Source organism: Psammomys obesus, unplaced genomic scaffold (assembly GCF_907164565.1).
Source record: "Psammomys obesus unplaced genomic scaffold, mPsaObe1.curated_primary_1811, whole genome shotgun sequence".
NCBI lineage: Eukaryota > Metazoa > Chordata > Mammalia > Rodentia > Muridae > Psammomys > Psammomys obesus.
Window position 1 is genome coordinate 1,403,168 of NW_026596039.1, and position 25,280 is coordinate 1,428,447.

The following is a 25,280-nucleotide window of genomic DNA, read 5'->3' on the forward strand; positions in this document are numbered from 1 at the left end:
TTTTTTTTTTTTTTTTTGTACTCCTTTTTTATTTATTTTTTTCTTTTTATTATTATTATTATTATTATTATTATTAATTACACTTTATTCATTTTGTATCCCCCATAAGCCCCTCCCTCCTCCCCTCCGGACCCCACCCTACCTCCCCTTTCTTCATGCATGCTTCTCCCCACATCCACTGATAGGGGAGGTCCTCCTCTCCTTCCTTCTGATCTTAGTCTATCAGATCACATTAGGCATGGCTGGATTGTCTTCTTCTGTGGCCTGGTAAGGCTGCTCCCCCCTCAGGGGGAGGTGATCAAAGAGCAGGCCAATCAGTTTATATCAGAGGCAGTCCCTCTTCTCATCACTATGTAAGCCACTTGGACACTAAACTGCCATGGGCTGCATCTGTGCAGGGGTTCTAGGTTATCTCCATGAATAGTCCTTGGTTGGAGTATGAGTCTTTGGGAAGTTCCCTGTGTTCAAATTTTCTTGTTCTGTTGCTCTCCTTGTGGAGTTCCTGTGCTCTCCAGCTCTTGCTATTTCCCACTTCTTACATAAAATTCCATTCACTCTGCCCACCAGTTGGCCATCAGGCTCAGCATCTGTTTTGATAGTCTGCAGGACAGAGGTTTTCAAATGCTCTCTGTGGCAGGTTCCTAGGTTGTTTCCTGTTTTCTTCTTCTGACTTTCAGAGGCCCTCCATAGCAGGTTCCTAGGTTGTTTTCTGTTTTCTTCTTCTTCTGATGTCCATCCTCTTTGCCTTTCAGGATGGGGATTGAGCGTTTTAGTTAGGGTCCTCTCTTTTGCTTAGTTTGTTTAGATGTACCTATTTTAGTGGGTTTATCCTATGTTGTATGTTTATATGAGTGAGTATATACCGCGTGTGTCTTCTTGCTTCTGGGACAACTCACTCAGGATGATCCTTTCCAGGTCCTACCATTTACCTGCAAATTTCATGATTTCCTTATTTTTCATTGCTGAGTAATACTCCATTGTATAGATGTACCGCAATTTCTGCATCCATTCTTCAGTTGAGGGGCATCTGGGCTGTTTCCAGCTTCTGGCTATTACAAATAAAGCTGCTACAAACATGGTTGAGCAAATGTCCTTTTTGTGTACTTGAGCCTCTTTTGGGTATATGCCTAGGAGTGGTATGGCTGGATCTTGAGGGAGCGCTATTCCTAGTTGTCTGAGAAAGCGCCAGATTGATTTCCAGAGTGGTTGTACCAGTTTACATTCCCACCAGCAGTGGAGGAGGGTTCCCCTTTCTCCACAACCTCTCCAGCATGTGTTGTCACTTGAGTTTTTCATCTTGGCCATTCTGATGGGTGTAAGGTGAAATCTCAGGGTTGTTTTGATTTGCATTTCCCTAATGGCTAATGAGGATGAGTATTTCTTTAAATGCTTCTCTGCCATTCGATATTCCTTTACAGAGAGTTCTCTGTTTAGCTCTGTTACCCATTTTTTAAGTTGGTTACTTGGTTTGCTGCTTTTCAGCTTCTTTAGTTCTTTATATATACTGGATATGAGTCCTCTGTCAGATAAAGGGTTGGTGAAGATTCTTTCCCAATCTGTAGGCAATCGCTTTGTTTTGATGACAGTATTCTTTGCTTTACAGAAGCTTTTCAGTTTCAGGAGGTCCAATTTATCACAGAATATGTTATTTTCTTCAACTGTCATGCTTGAAAGTTTTGTTGAATATGGTAATCCAGACTGGCATCTGTGGTCTCTTAGAATCTGCAACACATCTGTCCAGTCCTATCTGGCTTTTATAGTTTCCATTTAAAATTCAGGTGTAATTCTGACTTATTGATTTATTTTATATATCTGAGTGCTCTATCTGCCTTACATGTGCACATCAGAAGAGGACACCAGATCCCAGCAGAGAGGGTTGTGAGCTGAGAATTAAACTCAGGACCTCTGGAAGAGCAGCCAGTGCTCTTAACGGCTGAGCCATCTCTTCAGCCAGAAGGAGAGCAACAGAAGCAAAAAATCTGGGCACAGATTTTCTGAGACTGATACTCCAACCAAGGACCATGCATGGAAATAACCTAGAGCCCCTGCACAGATGTAGCTCATGGCAGCTCAGTCTGCAAGTGGGTATCCTAGTAATGGGAACAAGGACTGTCTCTGACATGAACTCAGTGGCTGCCTCTTTGATCACCTCCCCCTGAGGAGGGGCAGCCTTATCAGGACACAGAAGAAGACAATGGAGACAGTCCTAGTAAGACCTGATAAGCTAGGGTCAGGTGGCAGGGGAGGATAACCTCCCCTATCAGTGGACTTGGGGAGGGGCCTGAAAGGAGAGAAAGGAGGGTGGGTGTGATTGGGTGGGGCTGAGGGAGGCGGCTACAGCTGGGACACAAAGTGAATGAACTGTAATTTATAAAAATAAATAAATAAATACAGAAAAAAGAGAAGTCGCTCTTTTTTATTTTTTTATTTTTAATAATACTTTATTTACTTTGTATCCCCCCTCTATTTCCCTCCTCCTCCCCTCCCAACCCCTCCCTTTCTCTCCCTTCTCCACACACTCCCCTCCCCAAGTCCACTGGTAGGGGATGGTTTCTTTTTCTTCCTTCTGATCCTAGTCTGTTAGGTCTCATCAGGAGTGGCTGCACTGTCTTCCTCTGTGGCCTGGTAAGGCTGCTCCCCCCTCAGGGGGAGGTGATCAAAGAGCAGGCCAATCATTGTTCATGTCAGAAGCAGCTCTTTACATCTTACTTGGTCTATTTCCCTTGCAACTTTTTTGCATTATTTAAATTAATTGTTATTAGTTATTATAGTTTATTCACTTTGTATCCTCGCTGTGGCCCCCTCCCTCATCTCCTCCCAATTCAAGCCTCCCTCCCTCTTCTCCCCCTATGTGCCTCCCCTAGTCCAGTGAAATGGGAGAACCTCTTCACCTTTTATCTGATCATAGCCTATCAGATCTCATCAAGGCAGGCTTTCATTGTTGCCTGGCAAGGCTACTTCCCTACCCTCAGGAAGAAGTGATCAAAGAGCTGGCCACTGAGTCCATGTCAGAGATAGCTCCTGATCCTTACTATGGAACCCACCTGGAAACTAAGTAGCCCATGGACTTGAGCTGAGCAGGGGTCTAGGTCCTCTTCATGTATGGTCCTTGGTTGGAGTATTGTTCTCTGCAGGTCCGCCTGAACCCACGTTTTTTGGATCTGTTGGTTTTCTTGTGGAGCTCCTGCCCCCTCCAGGTCTTTCTATCTCTCCCTTCTTCCATAAGGTCCCCGGTACTCTGCCCAAAGTTTGTCTATGAGTCTCAGCATCTCCTTCGATACTCTGATGGGTAGAATCTTTCAGAGACACTCCATGGAAGGCTCCTGCCCTTTTCCCTGTCTTCTCCTACTCTGATGTCTATCCTCATTGCCTTCTGAATGAGGTTTCAACCTCTTCCCTAGGGTCACCTTTGTCGTTTAACTCCTCTAGGACTATAGATTTTAGTATGTTTAATCCTATATTATATGGCTAATATCTGCTTATATGTGAGTATATAACATATATGTCTTTCTGCTTCTGGGTTACTGCACTCAAAATAATTTTTTCTAGTTCTACCCATTTGCTTGCAAATTTCATTGATTTACTTGTTTTTAATTGCTGAGTAATAGTCCATTGTGTAAATGTACCACAATTTCTGTATCCATTCTTCAGTTGAGGGACATCTAGGTTGTTTCCTGACTCTGGCTATTATGAATAAAGGTGCTATGAATATAGTTAAGGAAATGTCCTTGTTGTATGGTTGAGCATCTTTTAGATATATGCTCGCGAGTGATATAGCTGGATCTTGATGTAGCTCTGTATCTAATTTTTTTGAGAAAGAGCCAGATTGATTTCCATATGAATCCAAGAGCTGGTTCTTTGAGAGAATTAACAGAACCAAAATATCTGAGCACAGAGGTCTTTTCTGAGACTGATACTACAACCAAGGTCTGTTCATAGATATAACCCAGAACCCCTGCTCAGATGTGGCCCATGACCACTCAGTCTGCAAGTGCGTTCCCTAGTAATGGGAACAGGAACTGTCTTTAACAAGAACTCAGGGGCTGGCTCTTTGACACTCCCCCCACCCCCACCCCCAAGGGAGGAGCAGCAGCCTTGCCAGGCCACAGAGGAGGACATTTCAGTCAGTCCTGATGAGACCAGATAAGCTAGGGTCAGATGGAAGGGAGGAGGTCCTCCCCTATCAGTGGACTTGAAGAGAGGCATGGGAGGAGATGAGGGAGGGAGGGAGGGTTGGATTGGGAGGGAATGAGCTACAGCTGGGATACAAAGTGAATAAAATGTAATTAATGTAAAAAATAAAATTTAATTCCAAAAGAAAGAAAATTAACAATATAGACAAACCCTTAGCCAAAATAACTAAAAGGCAGAGGAACTCAATCATTCCCATTGAAATCAGGAACAAGTCAAGGCTGCCCATGGTCTTCTTAGCTCTTCAGCTTAGTTCGTGAAGTCCTAGCTAGAGCAATAAGTGAACTAAAGGAGATCAAGGGGATACAAATTGTAAAGGAAGAAGTCAAAGTATCACTGTTCACAGATGATATGGTGGTATACATAATTGACCCAAAAATTCTACCAGAGAACTCCTTCAGTTGGTAAACACCTTCATCAAAGTGGCTGGATACAAAATTAACTCAAAAGAAAAAATCAGTACCCCCCATCCTGTATACTAAAGACCAAAGGGCTGAGAAAGAAATTAGAAAAACAACACCCTTCACAATAGCCACAAATAATATAAAGTACTCTGGTGTTACTCTAACCAAAAAAGTGAAAGATCTGTATGCAAAAAACTTCAAGAATCAGGAAAATTAATTTTTTTTATTGAAAAATGTTAAAATATGTTTTTATTTGAAATACAATTACCTCCCTTCAGACCTCCCAGGTGCCCTTTCTCCAGCCTCTCCCAGGACTTTTCACTCTTAGGTTGATAAACTCTTTTGATTATTTACAGAGTTTTAAATTAGCATTTAGTATATATTCACTGTACTAAGTGTTAGGTTTTGTTATAAATTCTTCATAGATGTTCTAGAAGCTGACTAAGAACATCCCACTAAAAAGGTTGAGATGGAGATCTCTGACTTACTGAATAGAAATCACATTTTCAAAACTCTTTGCCCTGACTCTGGATGCACTAAGGAGAAAAGAAATATGTAAAATATGTCTCCTTGCTTTCATGGTGATAAATACTGAACAGTTAGGCCTTTCATGATTTTTGTATTTCATCATAAATTTAAATCCTACCTGTGCATTGTGAAGGTGCTTTTAAAAAAAATTTATATATTTATTTATTACAACTTATTCACATTGTATCCTGTCTACAGCCCTCTCCCTTGTCTCCTCCCAGTCTCACCACCCTCCCTCTTCTCCCCCTATGCTCTTTCCCTAGTCCCCTAATAGGGGAGGACCTCCTCCACTTCTATCTGACCCTAGCTTATGGCTGCATCCTCCTCCTTCATGGCCTGGCAAGACTATACTGCACCCCCTAGGGGAGGTGATCAGACAGCCTGCCACTGAGTTCATGTGAGAGATAGCCCCTGTACCTCTTACCAGGAAACAGAGCAGCCAATGGGCTTCCTTTGAACAGGGGGTCTGGGTCCTTTCCATACACTGTTCTTAGTTGGAGTATTAGTCTCTGCAGTCCCCTCACCCCCAGGCCCAGGTATTTTTGATCTGTTGTCCTTGAGGAGCTCCTGTCCTGTGGGGATGCTTTTAGCTGGTTGCTTACATAAAAAGTTAAGAAAAGCACATCACATTTTCAGACTGTTATTTGAAGTTCTATCTTCTATCCCATGTGGTGACTACAACCAAAGTAATACCATTTAACTTTCTGAATGAGGATTGATCATCTTCCCTAGGATCCTCCTTCTTGCTTAGCTTCTTTAGGTGTACAGATTTTAGTATGTTTATTTTATATTATATAGATTGGTATTATCAATACACATTATATAAATGAAACTTTCAAAGGATAAAATACTATCTTATAAAAGAACTTTGATATAAAACAAGACAAACAAAAGATGAGAAATGTATTCACATAAAATTCAGTATTTGGAGTTAGCTTTCTTGACATTTAAAAATGACTATCAAGTATTCAAAGAATTAATAAAAAGATAAGAACTCAAAAAATAAAACAAAAAGATATTAATAACCATCTATTAAAATGATTAAAATAAGAAACTGTGAAAATGCTAAATATTGCAAAGGATAAAACACTAAAAATATTAGAAAATCTCATTTATTTCTGAGGGAATGTAAATGATACAAACAATTGTTAGAGAAATTTTTAGTTTTTTTTTAATTTTAGCTGTTATTAATTACACTTTATTCACTTTGTATCCCCCCATAAACCCTTCCCTCTTTCCCTCCTAATCGCACTTTCCCTCCCAATTCTCCACGCATGCCCCTCCCCAAGTCCACTGATAGGGGAGGTCTTCCTCTCCTTCCTTCTGATCCTAGTCTATCAGATATCATCAGGAATGGCTGCATTGTCATCTGTGGCCTGGTAAGGCTGTTCCCCCCTCAGCAGAAGGTGATCAAAGAGCAGGCCAATCAGTTCATGTCAGAGGCAGTCCCTGTTCCCATTTCTATGGAGCCCACTTGAACACTGAACTGCCATGGATTACATCTGTGCATAGGTTCTAGGTTTTCTCCATGCATGGTACTTGGTTGGAGTATGAGTCTCTGGAAGGACCCCTGTGTTCAAATTTTTTTGTTCTGTTGCTCTCCTTGTGGACTTCCTGTCCTCTCCAGATCTTACTATTTCCCACTTCTTTCATAAGATTCCATGCACTCTGCCCAACAGTTGGCCATAAGTCTCAGCATCTGCATTGATAGTCTGCAGGGTAGAGCCTTTCAGAGGACCCCTGTGTCAGGCTCTTGACTTGTTCCCTCATTTCACCTTCTTCTTATGTCCATCCTCTTTGCCTTTCTGGATAGGGATTGAGCATTTTAGCAAGAGTCCTCCCTCTTGATTAGTTTCTTTAGGTATACAGATTTTAGTAGGTTTATCCTATATTATATGTCTATATGAGTATGTATATACCATGTGTGTCTTTATGCTTCTGGGATAGCTCACTCAGGATGATCTTTTCCAGATCCCACCATTTACCTGCAAATTTCATGATTTCCTTGTCTTTTATTGCTGAATAATATTCCATTGTGTAGATGTACCACAATTTCTGTATCCATTCTTCAGTTGAGGGGCATCTGGGTTGTTTCCAGCTTCTGGCTATTACAAATAAAGCTGCTACAAACATGGTTGAGCAAATATCTTCATTGTGTACTTGAGCCTCTTTTGCATATATGCCTAGGAGTGGTATGGTGGATCCTGAGGAAGTGCTATTCCCAGTTGTCTGAGAAAGCACAAGATTGCTTTCCAGAGTGGTTGTACCAGTTTACATTCCCACCAGCAGTGGAGGAGGGTTCATCTTTCTCCACAACCTCTCCAGCACTGTCACTTGAGTTTTTGATCTTGGCCATTCTGATAGGTGTAAGGTCTCAGGGTCTTTTTGATTTGCATTTCCCTGATGGCTAATGAGATTGGGCATTTCAATGTTTCTCTGCCATTCGATATTTCTCTATCAAGAATTCTCTGTTTAGCTCTGTTCTCTATTTTTTAATTGGATTATTTGGTTTGTTGCCTTTCAGCTTCTTGAATTCTTTATATATACTGGATAATAACCCTCTGTCAGATAAAGGGTTGGTGAAGATTCTTTCCCAATCTGTAGGCATTTGTTTTGTTTTGATGACTCTGTCCTTTGCTTTAAAGAAGCTTTTCAGTTTTATAAGACAGTTGAAGGAGATCAAGGGGATACAAATTGGTAAGGAAGAAGTCAAATTATCACTATTTGCAGATGATATGATAGTATACCTGAGTGACCCCAAAAATTCTACCAGGGAACTCCTACAGCTAATAAACACCTTCAGCAAATGGGCCAGATACAAAATTAGCTCAAAAAAGTCAGTAGCCCTCCTGTATACAAAAGACAACAGGGCTGAGAAAGAAATTGGGGAAACAACACCCTTCACAATAACCACAAATGACAAAATATACCTTGCAAAATATACCAAGCAAGTCAAAGACTTGTATGAAAAAATTTCTAGTCCCTGAAGAAAGAATTAGAAGAAAAATAAAAAAAATTAAAAAAAAAAAAGAGTTGGAAGAAGATATCAGAAGATGGAAAGATCTCCTATGCTTATGGATTGGCAGGATTAACATAGTAAAAATGGCCATCTTACCAAAAGCAATCTACAGATTCAATGCAGTTCCCATCAAATTTCCAACACAATTCTTTACAGACCTGGAAAGAAAAATTCTCAATTTCATATGGAATAACAAGAAACCCGAATTGTTAAAACAATCCTCTACAATAAAAAAAAATCTTCTGGAGGTATCTCCATCCCTGATCTTAAGCTGTACCATAGAGCAACAGTAATAAAAACTGCATGGTACTGGCATAGAAACAGAATGGTGGATCAATGGAACTGAACAGAAGACCCAGAAATAATCCCACACACTTATGGACACCTGATCTTTGACAAAGATGCCAAAACCATACAATGGAAAAAAGACAGCATATTCTACAAATGGTGCTGGTCTAACTGGATATCTACAGGTAGAAAAATGCAAATAGATCCATACTTATCACCCTGCACAAAACTAAAGTCCAAGTGGATCAAAGACCTCAACATAAAACCATATACATTAAATCGCTTAGAAGAAAGAGTGGGGAAGACCCTAGAACTTATTGGTACAGGAGACAACTTCCTGAACAGAACACCAACAGCACAGGCTCTAAAAGCAACAATCAATAAAATTTTAGTTTCTTACAGTAGTAAACAACCTTATATCTCAATCCATATGCTCCTTGCTAGTCATTCTTGACTAATTTAAAAACACACAGAGTATTATTTTTGATACTTTTTTCTTCACTCTTCCTGTGTTATTTATTCAATGTAGTTACCATGGGAAGCATGATACTTCAGTGCTTGACTTTCTGATCTCCATTGTTATCTACAAAACATTTGACTATCTCAAGGAATTTCATTAGCTACAACTGACACGTGTGAGTGATGGGAAGGAGAGAATGACATGGAATGAGAAGGCACCAGGCATGCTCTTTATTTATTTATTTTTCTACATAAGACAACCTTACCACAATACAAATGAATGTCATTCAAATGTGTCCTTATTAGACACTTGAAATGTCTGAACAAGAATGTGAAAGAAGATGAGGAAACTAAGACTCATCAGTGTCTTTTCTTATGTCTAATAGAGTTATGTCTAATAGAGTTTCTTATGTCTAACACACCATTCATATCATCTTTATATCAAAAACTCACGATATCTCTTTACTTTAATTTAATAATTTTAATATTGTTTTTACAGAATGAGCCCTAACAAACTTTTTTCCAATTTTTTAAATTTTTATTAATTACAGTTTATTCACTTTGTATCCCCACTGTACCTCCCTTCTTCCTTCCCTCCCAATCCCACCCTCCCTCTTCCCCACCAATGTTCCTCTCCCAGTCCACTGAAAAGGGAGGTCCTTCTCCCCTTCCGTCTGATCCTAGTCTATCAGGTCTCATCAAGAGTGGCTGCATTGTCTTCTTCTGTGGCCTGGTAAGGATGCTCCCCCCTCAGCGAGAGGTGATCAAAGAACAGGCCAATCAGTTCATGCCAGAGACAGTCCGTGTCCCCATTACAATGGAGGCCATTTGGATACTGAACTGCCATAGGCTACCTCCATGCAGGGGTTCCAGGCCATCTCCATGAGTGGTCCTTGGCTGGAGTATCAGTTTCAGAAAAGACCCGTGCCCAGACTTTTAGGATATGTCACTGTCCTTGTGGAGCTCCTGTCCTCCCAATTCTTTCATAATATTCCCTGTACTCTGCCCAAAGTTTGGCTATGAGTCTAAACACTTGCCTTGATACCCTGTAGGGTAGAACCTTTCAGAGGTTCTCTGTGGTAGGTTGCTTTCCTGTTCCCTGTTTTCTCCCTTCTTCGATGTCCATCCTCTTTGCCTTTCTGAATGGGGATTGAGGATCTTAGCCAGAGTCCTTCTTCCTGATTAGCTTCCTTAGGAAAGACACACAGGGTATATACTCACTCATAAGTGGATACTAGACATATAATATAGCATAAACATACCAAAATATGTTCACCTAACAAACTTTTATAAGCAAAAACTTTACCCAAAACTCAAGTACCCTTTTCCTCCTGAGTCTATTTCTATAGGCTTACACAAGAATATGCAGTTATAAAATACATAATAAACAGTCAGTGTAGTTTACAGTTTCTAAGGAAGTGGAGGAGTGAGTATAAACTCTAGGATATTTGAGAGACTGTTCCTATGCTTTCCAAGTCTTTGTAGAAGTTTTTTGTATAGTATTAAACAGTGGTCTAATGTGTATGACTGTAGTCAGAGATGCCCACAGGAAAGCTACAAATGGCAGCTGAGTATGTCCCTGGACACTCTTCTTATAGATACAGACAAAGCACAGAGGAGAAGGACAAATAGGAACCCTCACAACTCTGCCAAGGGGACTAGATACCCCTAGTGGGAAATAATAAATTGAGCAGAACTTTGAATCTCGAAAGATCCAATGTTAGTTCTGTAGCACTGAATTCAAGCACAAGCTCTCTAATTAAGGCTCTCCAGGCACACATCCAACAGGGATGAAATCACAAAAAAGAGAATAATCCTCTGTGATCTTGAAATAGATATTCTCATTTGAGTGAGGTAAAGCTTTGGAGACTTACATATGATTGCTATTTCATTTTGTATATGTGAAAAAAACTTGTCAAGAAACTTTCAAACAAATATTTCCTCTGTATCTCTTCTAGGAGTTCATAAGCACATTTATGCTGATGTCTATACCTTTTTAAAAAATTTTTGGGGTATTTGGCCCTTACAGTACACTAAGGAGGAAAGCTCTAAGAACTTCAAAAGAAAGAAGGCTCCACGTGAACAAAGGTAAGCACAGTTACCTTTTTCCTTGACTATGTATCTTGAAACCAAAAGTTAAATACTTCATAAAAATCCTATGTGCTGTTCTTTTCAGCTTTAATTTTTAGTAAAAACCAAGGAGAGAAATGGAATTATATTGAAATTGGGATCTTTATCTTCATGCTTTCTGGATAGATACACATATTATGAGTAGGATAAAGAACTAGGAGCTGCTCAGAAATCAACATGAGTAGCTGTAGATCTTTGTATGGCTTGCTGTGTGTTCTGTCAATCCAAGTTCATAAACAAATAATTTCAGCTTATCCCTCTAGAGTCAAAGATGAGTTACTTGATAGTGTCATCTTCCATTCTTACAGATGCCACCTGTGAAGCAAATAGCTACAGAAAATGACTCCTCAGTGTCTGAGTTCATTCTTATGGGTCTGACAGACCAACCGGAACTCCAGTTGCCCCTGTTTTTCCTGTTCTTAGTGAACTATACAGCCATAGTGGTGGGTAATTTGAGCTTAATGAGTCTTATCTTCCTAAACTCACATCTCCACACACCAATGTACTTTTTCCTTTTCAATCTATCCTTCATTGATTTTTGTTATTCATTTGTTTTTACCCCCAAAATGCTAATGAGTTTTGTTTTAGAGAATAATACCATTCCTTTTACAGGGTGCATGACTCAGCTGTTCTTCTTCTGTTTTTTTGCCCATTCTGAGAGTTATGTGCTGACAGTCATGGCCTATGATCGTTATGTGGCCATCTGTAAGCCTTTACTGTACCAGGCTATCATGTTACCCAGGATCTGTTGTCTGCTGATGTTTGGTTCATATTTGATAGGGTTTTCTAGTGCTGTGGTTCTCACAGGCTTAATGATCAGGCTCAACTTTTGTAACAACAACATCATCAATCACTACATGTGCGACATCTTCCCTGTCCTTCGGATCTCCTGCAGTAACACCTATGTCAATGAGCTTGTGAGTACTGCTGTGGTGGGTACAGCTATCATTGTATGTAGCCTCATTATCTTAGTCTCATATGCCATGATCCTTTTCAATATCATTCATATGTCATCAGGTAAAGGTTGGTCCAAAGCCTTGGGCACTTGCGGGTCTCACATCATAACTGTTAGTCTCTTCTACGGATCTGGGCTGCTTGCTTATGTCAAGCCATCATCTGCTGAGACTGTGGGGCAGGGAAAATTTTTCTCAGTGTTTTATACATTTTTGGTACCCATGCTGAATCCTCTCATTTACAGCCTCAGGAACAAGGATGTCAAAGTTGCTGTGAAAAAAACCTTGAAGAGAATCACCAGTTAATTGGACCAGTGGTGTTTCCCATAGCCCTGTCTCTACTGGTTAAAGTGTCTTCCATTACCTGTCTTCTATTCTTGTTCCTTCCTCAAATATTTCTGCAGTGTCAACATGGTTTCTACTCTACCATCAATTTTCTTCCAATGATGAATTCGAAATATGTCTTGGGGACTTGATAGCCTTAGATTCAAGCTGGTGTTAATTATCTGTGTCAAGCAAAGACCCTGTTGGTTACATCTCATCTGTGCATTATTTGTCACCTGTTTCTTTCTCAAGTTTTGAAACCGTTTTTAGAACTACTTTAAGATTTGACAGTTTTCTTACCTACAGATGTAGTTTTAAAAAGGCAAAGATGACTAAAATTGTGGGTGTGACAGAACTGCCAAAATTTCAGTAATTATTTTGTGTTGTGTGTGTGTGTGAGTGTGTGTGTGTGTGTGTGTGTGTGTGATTGGTTCCTACTCTTTGGCTTTTAGCTTCAAACCTGTGATGGAAGTCTATTTATTGGGATTAGGTGTTATTTTTATAGTTATTTGAGTATGTATTTGGCATATTTCTCAGCTCAATGTCTGAAATCCATGAATTCTGATAATGCATTAATATTTATATTTTGTTATGAATTTAATTGAGATTGTCACTTTCTTTCCCCTGATATTGGGGATATGTCTACAATCCTTTTTAAGAAATATAGTTTCTTTACTTCAAAACAAAGAACAAAAGGTCATGGTAATATCTAGATTATTTTCTCTCTTGCCTCAAATTGAATACTATGTTGTAAAAAGAAAATCAAGAGGCAACTTACTCCTGAAAAACAAAACCTGCTGGATATATGCTTAAGGATATATCTATACATGCCATTGTTTGTGAGTTTAACTCCAGAGAGCAAAGGAAATCTCTACTTTTCATCTCTGTCTCCCTGTATCTCTCTGTATATCTGTAGCCTAGATGAATAAATGGCTGAGTGATGCAGAATACAATTTAATACCTTATGTATCTCTTGAAGAACTGTATGGGGGGAATAGAAGAGATGGCTTAGTGGATAAAGACACATGCTGCTCTTGCAGAAGACCTAGGTTTGGTTTCCTGAATTCACAAGGTAACTCACAATTCTCTGTAACTTCTGTTCCAGGGGGCTCAATGCCCTCTTTGGGCCTCCATGGGCACCAGGTATGTATGTGGTACGCGCGCGCGCACACACACACACACACACACACACACACACACACACACACAAGCTAAAGCATGTATACACAGAAAAAATACTTTAAAAAAAGAAATTTGTAGGAAGAAAACAGAATTCTGAAGAAACAGAGAAGTGTTCCTAATGACTGCAAGATGGGGAGTTGTAAGAGAATATGAACTATCACAGAGATTGGAAGTGTGTAAGAATATGGACTATTGCAGAGATTGGAGGCCCTATAAGACTATGGACTACTGAAAAGATTGTGGTTGTATATGAATATAGATGACTGTTACAAGGAGTTTATCTGTAGAGATTTGAAGTACAAATAAAACCATGCACACATTTCCATAACAGCCTCATATTAAAGTGTCATAAGCATTGTGAGCATCAGAACAATACTTCAAGTTCTTCTCTTGCATTTGAGATTCATTTTGGCATGATGGCACTGAGGAATTTGGGTAAGCCATCCTGATGAGGCATGCCACCATTCCCAAAGTTACATAGGAAACTTTCACAAGTCTGTTACACACCATATCTTTATTTGAATAGAAAGTGATTTGGTCATAAAATGCAGAAATAGAAATTTGTATTCTGTCACACTTTTTTATTGTGTTTCATGAGAAGAGAATACATCTTTAGTGCTTGTCATGACCATGAATGAGTTAAGGGCAGATGCTTCTCAGTGAATGTTGTGATGTCTCCTAAGAAAACAAAATTAAAGTTTATTTACTCCAAATGGGGAACCAACACCAGACCAAAGAAATAATATGGCATACATAATTCTGGTTTGGTGAAACAATGGCTATATTGAAGTTTATGTGTCGGCCTCGTCAAGAAGTTGCTAGCAGGAATATAGGAGATTCATAGGCAGGTGGCTCACTGGAGAAGCCTCAGAAGCACAGCTGCCTCCTTACTGTGGCTCACGGTCTAACTCGTAGTTAGCTCTCCACATCTGCTTTCTCCCAGAAACTGTTCAGTGCTAATGTGTTCATAGAGCACTGGCTTGTCAGTGTGATGAGTTTTGAAAGCTTTGAGAGTATTACAGCCTTTTTCAAGAAGAAATGTTTCAATTTTAAAGATATAGCTACAAAATACTGAGTATGTCTTGTTTATGGTAGAGTAAATCTTTAAACTGTAATTCTTATATTGACAGTTGAAGGATTCTAAAAGATTTTGTTTGGAAATATGGGCTTAGGAAAAAAGCCTGTTTAAACCTTTTTAAACCTAATTTAAATGATTGGTATCAGAGAGTCAGGCATTTGGATTTGTTTCAATATTGGATAGTTACTACGATGTTTAATTTCTCGGTGTCAACTACTGGTTTTCCATTTTATTCATTACAGACCATGATAGAGTTGTGAAAAATGGTTTGAAGTTTTCTCAGAAACACATATTTTAATCAGAATGCAACTTTTGTTAAAGACATAGAATAAAATGTGTAAAACTCATATTTATAAAGCTTTGATACTTCACAGAAAGTTAATGTGAGTTACAATCATAAAAAGTGTAGACTGAGTTCTATATTTTGTTCAGCACCATAGTTTAGTGCAGAACAAATCAACAAGTTATCTGGTTAAGTTTTGTGGAAGAAACAAGCTTATTTTGAATTTCTAATAAGATATATATTATCCAGAGAAAATGAAATGAAAATGAAAATATCCAGAGAAAATGAAATAATTTTAATAAAACATATTTTAATAATATTTATTCTTCAGATATTGGTCAATGATTTTTTAAAGCAGTATAAATATAATGCTAGCTAATATAAGCCTATTCTCTAATTACTGAAGGTTTGGTGTTATTGTATATGTATTTATTAAATTATATACATATAGAATATGCACATATGGCTTATAGTATTCTGACATCATAGGTTCCTCAAATGTATAACTTGAATTAGGAAAGTTATGATCCTATAATTTTATATTAACATATATTAGTTTGATATTGATTCTCTTTCATACAAATGGACCATTACATCAACTCATGAAAATTCAGTATCATCAACATAAAGGCAATATCCATATGTTGAGCTGTCAAACTAAAATGTAACTAAAAATTCTCAGAAACGACATGTTCATGCCAATGAATGGTGCTTGTTTACCCACCTAATTAATTCCATCTCCCCAAGTAATTGAGATTTTCATGTATTCTGGATTTGCTGCATTCATCAAAAGTTTCAAATATTTCTCTCTAAGGTTATTACCCTTTTCTAGTTCATAAAGAAGCACCTGAACAGAGCATTGCAGAAACAGCATGCATCTTAGATGATGTAGTATTGGGCCTAGGCCAGTCATATGTTACCTGGCATAGTTGGCATTTCACGTTGTTTGCTTTGGCAGATTGTTGCCTAGAAAAAAAGTGCCATGGGGTTAAGAGTAATGAGGTCCGATGTGCCAGGAGCAAGAATAATATGGGTTTTCCCTAGTAAGGGGAACTCAGTGGTGGGCTCTTTGACCCCCCCCCCCCCCGAGGGAGGAGCAGTCTTGCTAGGCCACAGAGGAGGACATTGCAGCCGGTCCTGAGGAGATCTGATTAACTAGGGTCAGATGGAAGGGGAGGAGGACCTCCCCTATCAGTGGACTTAGAGTGGGGCAGGAAGGAAGGGTGGAATTGGGAGGGAATGTGGGAGGGGGTTACAGCTGGGATACAAAGTAAATAACCTGTAATTAATATAAAAAATAAAAATTATATTAAAAAAAGAATAATAGACTAAAACAGCATCACCTACTCTATTACAACAGCCTAAGCAAAGGCTCATACTATACCTGGCCAGTAGCTGTGGTGGTCATGGAAGATGTCTGTGCTTGATTCAGGAGCTCAAGGATCATCAGCCTCATGTGATGGTAGTGAGCTGCCGGGTCAGTAGTTTTAAAGGCTACCTCTGAAGACAGAAAGACTAACTTTTTCTTTCTAGATAGATACTTCTGTTCCTTTCTAGCTGATATAGTCATTTGGTAGTCTCAGAAATATCTGCACTGTGGATATTCCTACATTGAAGTTGTCTGCTAACCAGGTGGGTTTTGTGTCTATGAATGTCCAGAAATAGTTGAAATTGATTTTAAAATGTCCAAATTCCAATGTGCTGAAAGAGTAAATGTTGGTTAAGTGTGATTCAAGTTCAGTGTTTTAAGTGGTTTTAAACAATATTTAAAACGAGGAGCAGTCTGTTAGGCCACAGAGGAGGACTTTGCAGCCAGCCCTGAAGATACCTGATAAAACAGGGTCAAATGAAAGGGGAGGAGGTCCTCCCCTATCAGTGGACTTGGAAAGGGGCAGGGAGGAGACCAGGGAGGGAGTGTGGGGTTGGGGAGGGAATGAGGGAGCGGGATACAGCTGGGACACAGAGTTAACAAAATGTAACTAAAAAGAAAAATAAAATTAAAAAAAAAACAAAAAACAATAACAACAACAACAACAACAACAAAAAAAACGATGTCCTTGTGTTGGGTCACGTCTAGGAATGTAGTTCCATGAAGCTTGTCTTTTTGTGCCCTTTGAACATTTCTAGAATAAGGGAAGAATGGTGGTTACCAGAGTAAAGAAGAGGTCCTTAGAAGGAAACATCAGAGGCCTTGGTCAAAATGTACAGTTTATTTGAGAATACATTTTATTGTATTGTAAACTGGGCAACTCTGGTCAATAATTCTTTTTGTGTACTTAAGTGTCTGATAGAGTAGATTTCTTCTTTGTTTGTGTTTTTGTTTGTTTATTCATTTCATTACAATTTATTCACTTTGTATCCTGGCTGTAGAACCCTCCTTCTTCTCTCCCTATGCTCCTTCCCTAGTCCACTGATAGGGGAGGACCTCCTCTCCTTCTATCTGACCCAAGCCTATCAAGTCTCATCAGTGCTGTCTGCATCATCTTCCTCTGACCTGGCAAGCTTGCACACACCCCCCAGGGGGAGGTGATCAAAGAGCCAGCCACTGAGTTCATGTCAGAGACAGCCCCTGTTCCCCATACTAGGGAACCCACCTCAAAACTGAGTAGCCTATGGGCTTCCTCTGAACAGGGTTTCTATGTCCTCTTCATGCATGGTCCTTGGTTGGAGTATTGGTCTCTGCAGGTACCCCTGGGCCCAGGATTTTTAGCTTTGTTAGTCTCCTTGTGGAAGTCCTGTCCCTTTCAGGTCGTTCTATCTCCCTCTTCTTCCATAACATTTCCCTCATTCTGCCAAAAGTTTGGTTATGAGTCTCAGTATCTCCTTGGATACCCTGATGGGTAGAGTCTTTCAGAGGTCCCCTGTGGAAGGCTCCTGTCTGATGCAGTAGATTTTAAAAATAATCTCAGTCCATATGTACAGAAATAGGTAAGTTTCTTTGCAAGATTTAAATACTTCACAATGTTTATCTCCATTAACAATATCACACTGCCTCCAAAAATTTACACCATTTGGATATAATTTACATATGCAAATTCTCATTGATGGTGGTTACAAATAATTTAGAGATATGAACCCAAACACCAAAGTAAAAATCTAAATATAAGACTAACATGGAGTCTATTTCACTCTCTCCTCCCCTCACTTCCTTTCTTTCTTTCCCACTTTTGATTTTTCCCTCTGTTGTTTCTTGCCTTCCTTTCTATCTTTGTCATAACACCTATCTTATAACTATGAACAATGCCATTTGTAAAACTGCTGTAAAACAGTCTTGAGTTGATATATTTTGTATAGCAAAAGAGACTCTGCAATATCTGTTCACAGTTGCCAGAATTTATGTTTAAAAGCTTGAGAATTTATCGTATTTGCAAGTTCACAGCTGTGTCTGCCACTGCTTAGTTATGTTCACATAGTGTTCATTAAACAACGTGATCATTCACAATACAGTAGACAGCACGGACTTCAAGTTTGCCTCGTTTTATTTCCTATGTCATAGAGCCAGTCTGGAGGAAGCTTAAGGACTGTGCACTGTGCTGTACGTGTCACTGTCTCAACCTTAGGGAACTCTCAATGTAAGGGGATTGTTGGTATACATGCCTCAGATTTGTAACAGTCAGAAATTTCCTTCTCTCTCTCTCTCTCATTTCTTTTTCTGGAAGGAAATTTTATCTCCATCTTCTGAAAGTTGGTTGCTGTATATTCTTGGAGAGATAACTTAGAAAAAGGTTGTTAATTCTCCATAATGAGAGATGTAAAACAGAATAATCACCTAGCAGTGATAAGCAGATCAGACAAAAACTCTGCAGGCTTATGAATTCAGCATTCTTTTTTGTTCAATAGCCATTATTTAGGTTGCATTTTATTTCCCTCTAAGGTTACCTAAAAATACTGGATAATGTTTTAAATTAGCATTGCAATGCTGTGAAAAATTATTCATTAAAGAATACATTTACATTTTTAAAATGTCCCTTCTCTTGATTTATGTCTTTATATTCTGCCTTATGTAAATAGAATATTTTGTTACTAAAATTCTTGTTTGGTTTTTAGCTCTTTTCACTAGAGGTTATGTCACTTTCTATGCTTTATGTTTACCCATCTATGAATAAATAATCATGAACACACACACAAACACACACCAGAACACAGGGCAAGAATAAAATTGAGAGCTGGGTGTGGTGGTGTATGTCTTTAATCCCAGCACTCAGGGAGGCAAAGGCATGTGGATCTCTGAGAGTTTGAGGCCAATGACTGCTGGTCTACAAAGTGAGATCAGGACAGTCAAGGGTACACAGAGAAACACTGTCTTGAAAAAACAAAGAAAGAGAGAGAGAGAGAGAGAGAGATAATAAGGTTAAGGGAGGGGAATTCTGAGTGCTTGTGAGGAAACTCCAAGAAAAAAGACAAAAGTCTTGTGACCTCAGTTTCTCCAAAAACATGGAACTGTTTTTGAATGTGCTTGGATGCTCCTTCCAGGTACAGCAGATAGGAGTGAGTTCACCTCAGCTCTTGTTAGTTATATATCTGTATGGGAAAAACCTGTTTTTGCCGCGTGTGGCTTGTCCTCGTGAGTGAGCACCTTACTCACTTGATCCTTCTTAACCCTCGGAGTATAAATTGCCCGATGCTCTGAACAAAGTTAGCTATTGCGTGATACTGTTGTCTACCTCATATGTCCTGATCTCTAGGTTCATGCTACCAACTGAAGTGCTAAACATGCAGACACACACACACACACACACTCACCCCCCCCCACTGAACTATATGGTACATACAAAATATAAAAATGAAAGAAAATGAGGCAGGAGGATCACAACTTGCAGGCCATTCTGACATACATGCTGAATTGCAGGCCAGTCTAGATGATGTAGAGATTCCTTATGTCAGAAGCAAAACAATGTGAACAGCAACAAACAAACAAAATCAAAGAAGCAACAACGGAAAGAAAATGTGAACAAGAACATTGCTAATAATCCTTAAAGGAAAAGTAGGTTTGTAATCCCAGTGCTAGAGAAGGAGGAGTACAAGGATCTTGAATTTGCAGACTACCTGAGCCGTATAGTAAGATTATGCTTGAAATACCGAATAAACGAATAAAATATGTTTCTATCATGTGTATAAACACAAAGCATGATGCAGTTATACTCTAGAAGTAGGTACACAGTTTCATTAGTAATTAAGAATATAGTTTACTTGGATATATTACATGATCCAAGGAAAGTTCATCCCTCAAATGGTTGTAGAATTATTGTTTTAGGGAATGTCTCTTTCCTGGAATGTGAATATTATAGCACACACAATCTATAGCTAAGTGAAATTTGATAAATTTTCTCTTGCAAAAGCCTGTGTTGCATTTTCTGTCACTATGAATGATAATCAGCAAGGAGGGATCCTCAAGCTCAGTTCCAACTTGATTTCTGTACCATGTGTCCAAAGTGTATCATGCATTTAACATTGGAAGTCTACTATCTACCTCTGGTGGGCAACCAAGAGCAATGCTGATTTTCTGTATTATTTGGGAGGGTTCTGGTACTCTCTGGCCAATAGCTCATATAGTGGAATCTCACATCTGGAGCTTGAGTTCTTGTTTAAATGGTATGATTTTCATACACTATAATTGTTCTTTGTGCTTTTGTCTGTTCACTTAAAATATAAATACATTTCAAATTCATCAGTTTTTTTCCTTGTTATGAATTAAACTTTCTTACTGTTTTGCATAATGGTTTAGGTACTTTGACATAAAATTTGCCATGTGTTTAAATTGAAATCACTCATTAGGATATTGAGTTATCAAGCACACAAATGAAGAGTCAAGTTTGGTCATCTTGGCTGGAAATGGAAATACAGTTTTTTTTTTCCTCCAATATTTCACAGATCTCAGGGAACAAAAGTTTCCATATGAAGAGATTAATACCTTAATTTTTATCTGATTATATCTTTATATAATATTTTTTCTGTTTTATGTCAATAAAGAAACATAAAGCAAACCACACCATAACATAAAGTATTTTTTAAAATATATATATCTCATGAGAAACTGCTATGTACAATAAGAAAATAACACTAAACACACTCAATTACAAAGAAATAAAGCAGTAAGACACAGGAAAAAATTGAATATCCATTGTCACCAAAGAAAATAGGGGGTGGAACATCAGCATTTGAAAAAGGAAACCTTATTTGAAATTAAAAAATTATAAATATATTACATCCATCAGGATGACTAAACTTGAAAGTAAAATCTTGACACCCGAATTTTCTAACACTGAGAAAGATCTAGAACAATTAGAAATTTCATTTACTTTTTATGATAATTTAGAATGAGAGAATGGTTCTATAACTCAGCTACAAAGAAGAATTTTTGAGTAAACATGGGTGCGCAGTTACAGCTACTGGACTCCAAAAGCGACAAACAGGATCATTTGAAGGCTCTATTTTAAGCTGTTCTGGAGGAACCTCCGTACTCATTTCCATAGTGTCTGAACTCCTTTACCTTTCCACTAGTTCTGTATGAGGGTTCCTTTCTCTGAATATCCTAGCCAGTTGTTATTTAGACATTCTGAATGGAGTAAGATAGAATACCAGTGTGTTTTCACACACACACACACAAATTCTCTTTGTTTTTTCTTCCTACTACCACCACCACAAGAACCAGTTGTTGTCCAGCTGTCACTAAATTTGTAGAAATCCACCTGATTCCACATCACAAGTACAAGGATTACAGGCTTGAGATTTCATGTATGGCTTCAATGTAGTTTTGATTTGCATTTTTCCTGGTGGCTCAAAATAGAGGATATTTTCCATATATTTATTAGCTATTTGCAATTTTTGAGGAGCAGTTATTCAATACATTTGCTCATTTAGTTATTTTGTTTGTTTAATTTTTGTTTTGTCAAAAAAGGGGGAATCAAAATAAGGGTCCTGTGCATGCTAGACAAGCATTCTTTCAGTGTGCTTCACTCCCAACCTTCATTTGCCCATTTACTGATTGACTTATTATTCCTTGACTTTTAGGCTTTTGTGTTCTGATATTTATACATTGTCACTTGAACAGCTGGCAGATATTTTTCTTCTATTCTGAGTGTTACGTCTTTACTCCATTAGTTGTTTATTTGTGAAGTAGCTTTTAGGTTTTATGTAACTGCATTCATTATTTCAATTATTTTCTGTGCTATTGGAGTTTTATTCAGAATGTTATTGCCTGTGTCCAGGTCTTGAAGCATATTCCTGATATTTTCCTCTATGAATTTCATTTTTAGGTCTTATTTTAAGGAGTTTTGAGAGTTTTGAATTGACTTTTGAACAGAATAATAGATGGGAATCTGCTTTTCATTTTCTATATGTAGATATCTGGCTTTTCCAACAGCATTTCTTGAGGAGGTTGCCTTTTCATAGCATAAAGTTAGAGCAATTTTGCTTGAAATTTAGAGGAAGACTGATGTGAGTGCCAATCTATCTTATTTATTTGTTTTTATGATTAAGCATTTTGCAGCCTGATCCCAGCCCCCTCCCTCTTCTCCTCCCAGTCTCACCCTCACTTCTCACCTTCTCCCCCCTCTCCTTCTTAGAGAATGGGAGGCCCCAAGGCCACAAGATGTACCAACCCATCCTGGCATTGAGACCAGATAAGGCAGCCCAGCTAAGGGGAAAGGATGCAGAAGCAGACAACCTAGAATCTCTACTCCCATTGTTAGGGAACTCACATGATGAGGAAGCTTGACATCTGCTACATCAGTGCAGGGGGTCCAGGTCAAGCCCATGCTTGCTCTTTGGTTGATGGTTCAGTCTCTGTGAGCCCCTGTGGGCCCACGCTACTTGTCTTCCTCAATCCTTCCTCCCACCATTTCACAAAACTCCTGAGCTGCCTATTGGTTTTATTTTTTGTTGTTGTTTTGTTTTTTGTCTGTTTCTTTTTTTTTGCATTTTGCATTTTTTATTTTAATTTTTTTATTAATTACACTTTATTTATTTGTATCCCCGTGTAGTTCCCTCTCTCCTCCCCCCTCCTCCCCCCCAATCCCTCCCTTCTTCTTCCTTCTCCAAGCATGCCTCTCCCCAAGTCCACTGGTGGGGGAGGTCTTCATTCCCTTCCTTCTGATCCTAGTCTGTTAGGTCTCATCAGGAGTGTCCGCATTGTCTTCCTCTGTGGCCTGGTAAGGCTGTTCCCCCCTCAGGGGGAGGTGATCAAAGAGCAGGCCAATCAGTTCATGTCAGAGGCAGTCCCTGTTCCCATTACTATGGAACCCACTAGGAGACTGAACTGTCATGGGCTACATCTGTGCAGGGGTTCTAGGTTATCTCCATGCATGCTACTTGGTTGGACTATCTGTCTCAGGGAAGACCCATGTGCCCAGATTTTTTGGATCTGTTGCTCTTCTTGTGGAGCTCCTGTCCCCTCCGGGTCTTACTAACTCCCACTTCTTTCATAAGATTCCCTGCAATCTCCTCAAAGTTTAGCCATAAGTCTCAGCATCTGCATTGACAGTCTGCAGGGCAGAGCCTTCCAGAGGCCCTCTGTGGGAGGCTCCTAACTTGTTCCCTCATTTCTCTTTCTTCTGATGTCCATCCTCTTCGCCTTTCTGGATGGGGATTGAGCATTTTAGCCAGAGTTTCCCCTTTCGATTAGTTTCTTTAGGGGTACAGATTTTAGTAGGTTTATCCTATATTATATGTCTATATGAGAGAGTATATACCTGAAAAGCTTCTGTAAAGCAAAGGACACTGTTGTTAGAACTAAATGACTACCCACAGATTGGGAAAGGATCTTCGCCAAACCTATATCTGACAGGGGGCTAATATCCAGTATATATAAAGAACTAAAGAAGTTAACAAGCAACAAATCATTCAATCCAATTAAAAAATGGGAAACAGAACTAAACAGAGAATTCTCAATAGAGGAACATTGAATGGCAGAGAAACACTTAAAGAAATGTTCAATGTCATTAGTCATCAGGGAAATGCAAATCAAAATGATCATGAGATTTCACCTTACACCCATTAGAATGGCTAAGATCAAAATCTCAAGTGACAACACATGCTGGAGAGGTTGTGGAGGAAGGGGAACCCTCCTCCACTGCTGGTGGGAATGTAAACTTGTACAATTACTCTGGAAATCAATCTTGCGCTTTCTCAGACAACTAGGAATAGAGATTCAAGATCCAGCTATACCACTTCTAGGCATATATCCAAAAGAGGCTCAAGTACACAATAAGGATATTTGCTCAACCATGTTTGTAGCAGCTTTATCTGTGATAGCCAGAAGCTGGAAACAACTGAGATGTGCCTCAAGTGAGAAAAGGGTACAGAAAGTATGGTACATCTACACAAGGGAATGCTACTCAGCAATAAAAAGCAAGGAAATCATGAAATTTGTAGGTAAATGGTAGGAACTGAAAAAGATCATCCTGAATGAGCTGCCTACTGTTTGGCTGTGGGTCTCTGTTTCCATCAGCTACTGGATGAAGTCTCTCAGAAGACAGTCTAGGTTGCTGTCTGCAAGCATAGCAGAGGATCATTAATAGTGTCTCCCATGGGGTGGGTCTCATATTGGGCCAGTCATTGGCTTGCTGTTCTCTCAATTTCTGCTACAACTTCATCCCTACACTCATTGTAGGTGAGACACATTTTGGGGCAAAGGTTTTATGTGTGGGTTTGTGTCTCCCTCCCTCCACTGGAAGTCTCACCTGGCTATACAAAGTGCAGACTTAGACTTCAAGCTCCATATCCCCTAGTGCTAAGAGTCTCAGGTAGGGTCACTACCAGAGACTCTCTGGAGCTTCCCCTGTCTCAGAGATGCCCCATCACAGGTTTCTGTTCTCTCTCCCAGACCTCCCTCTCCTAACCCTAGTCTCCCCTCACCTGATCCTCACCCCTGTTATCCTCCCCACTTCATCTCCCACCCATATCCTTCCTTCCATCTACTTCAGATGACTATTTTATTTCCTCTTTTGAGTGAGATTCAAACATCCCTTCTTGGGCCCTCTGTGGTTTCTTTGGGTCTGTGGATTATAGCATGGTTATCCAGTACCTTATGGCTAATAACCACTTACAAGTATGTACATACCATGAATGTCTTTCTGGGTCAGAGTTACCTCACTCAGGATCTTTTCGAGTTCCATGCATTTGCCTGAAAATTGCATGATATGTTTATTTTTAATAACTTAATAGTATTATGTTATCCAAATGTATCACAATTTCGTTATCCATTCTTAGATTGAGGGACATCTAGTTTGTTTCTAGTTTCTGGCTACCATGAATAAAGCTGCTATGAACATAGTTGAGCAAATGTCCTTGTGGTATGATGGAGCATCTTTTGAATATATGACCAGAGTGGTAAATATATATATATATATATATATATATATATATATATATTTATATATAACTTTTATTAATTACACTTTATTCATTTGTATCCCCCCATAAGCCCCTCCCTCCTTTCCTC

The 25,280-nt window shown here is 39.1% G+C and overlaps 1 protein-coding gene across 1 annotated transcript; it reads left to right on the plus strand.

Annotated features, from left to right (window-relative positions):
* Positions 1-11,327: 11,327 nt before the first annotated feature.
* On the plus strand, positions 11,328-12,278 carry LOC129687672 (olfactory receptor 143-like). The gene has a single exon (XM_055622175.1). It carries the CDS (start codon positions 11,328-11,330, stop codon positions 12,276-12,278), a length of 951 nt encoding a protein of 316 aa, XP_055478150.1.
* Positions 12,279-25,280: the final 13,002 nt, after the last annotated feature.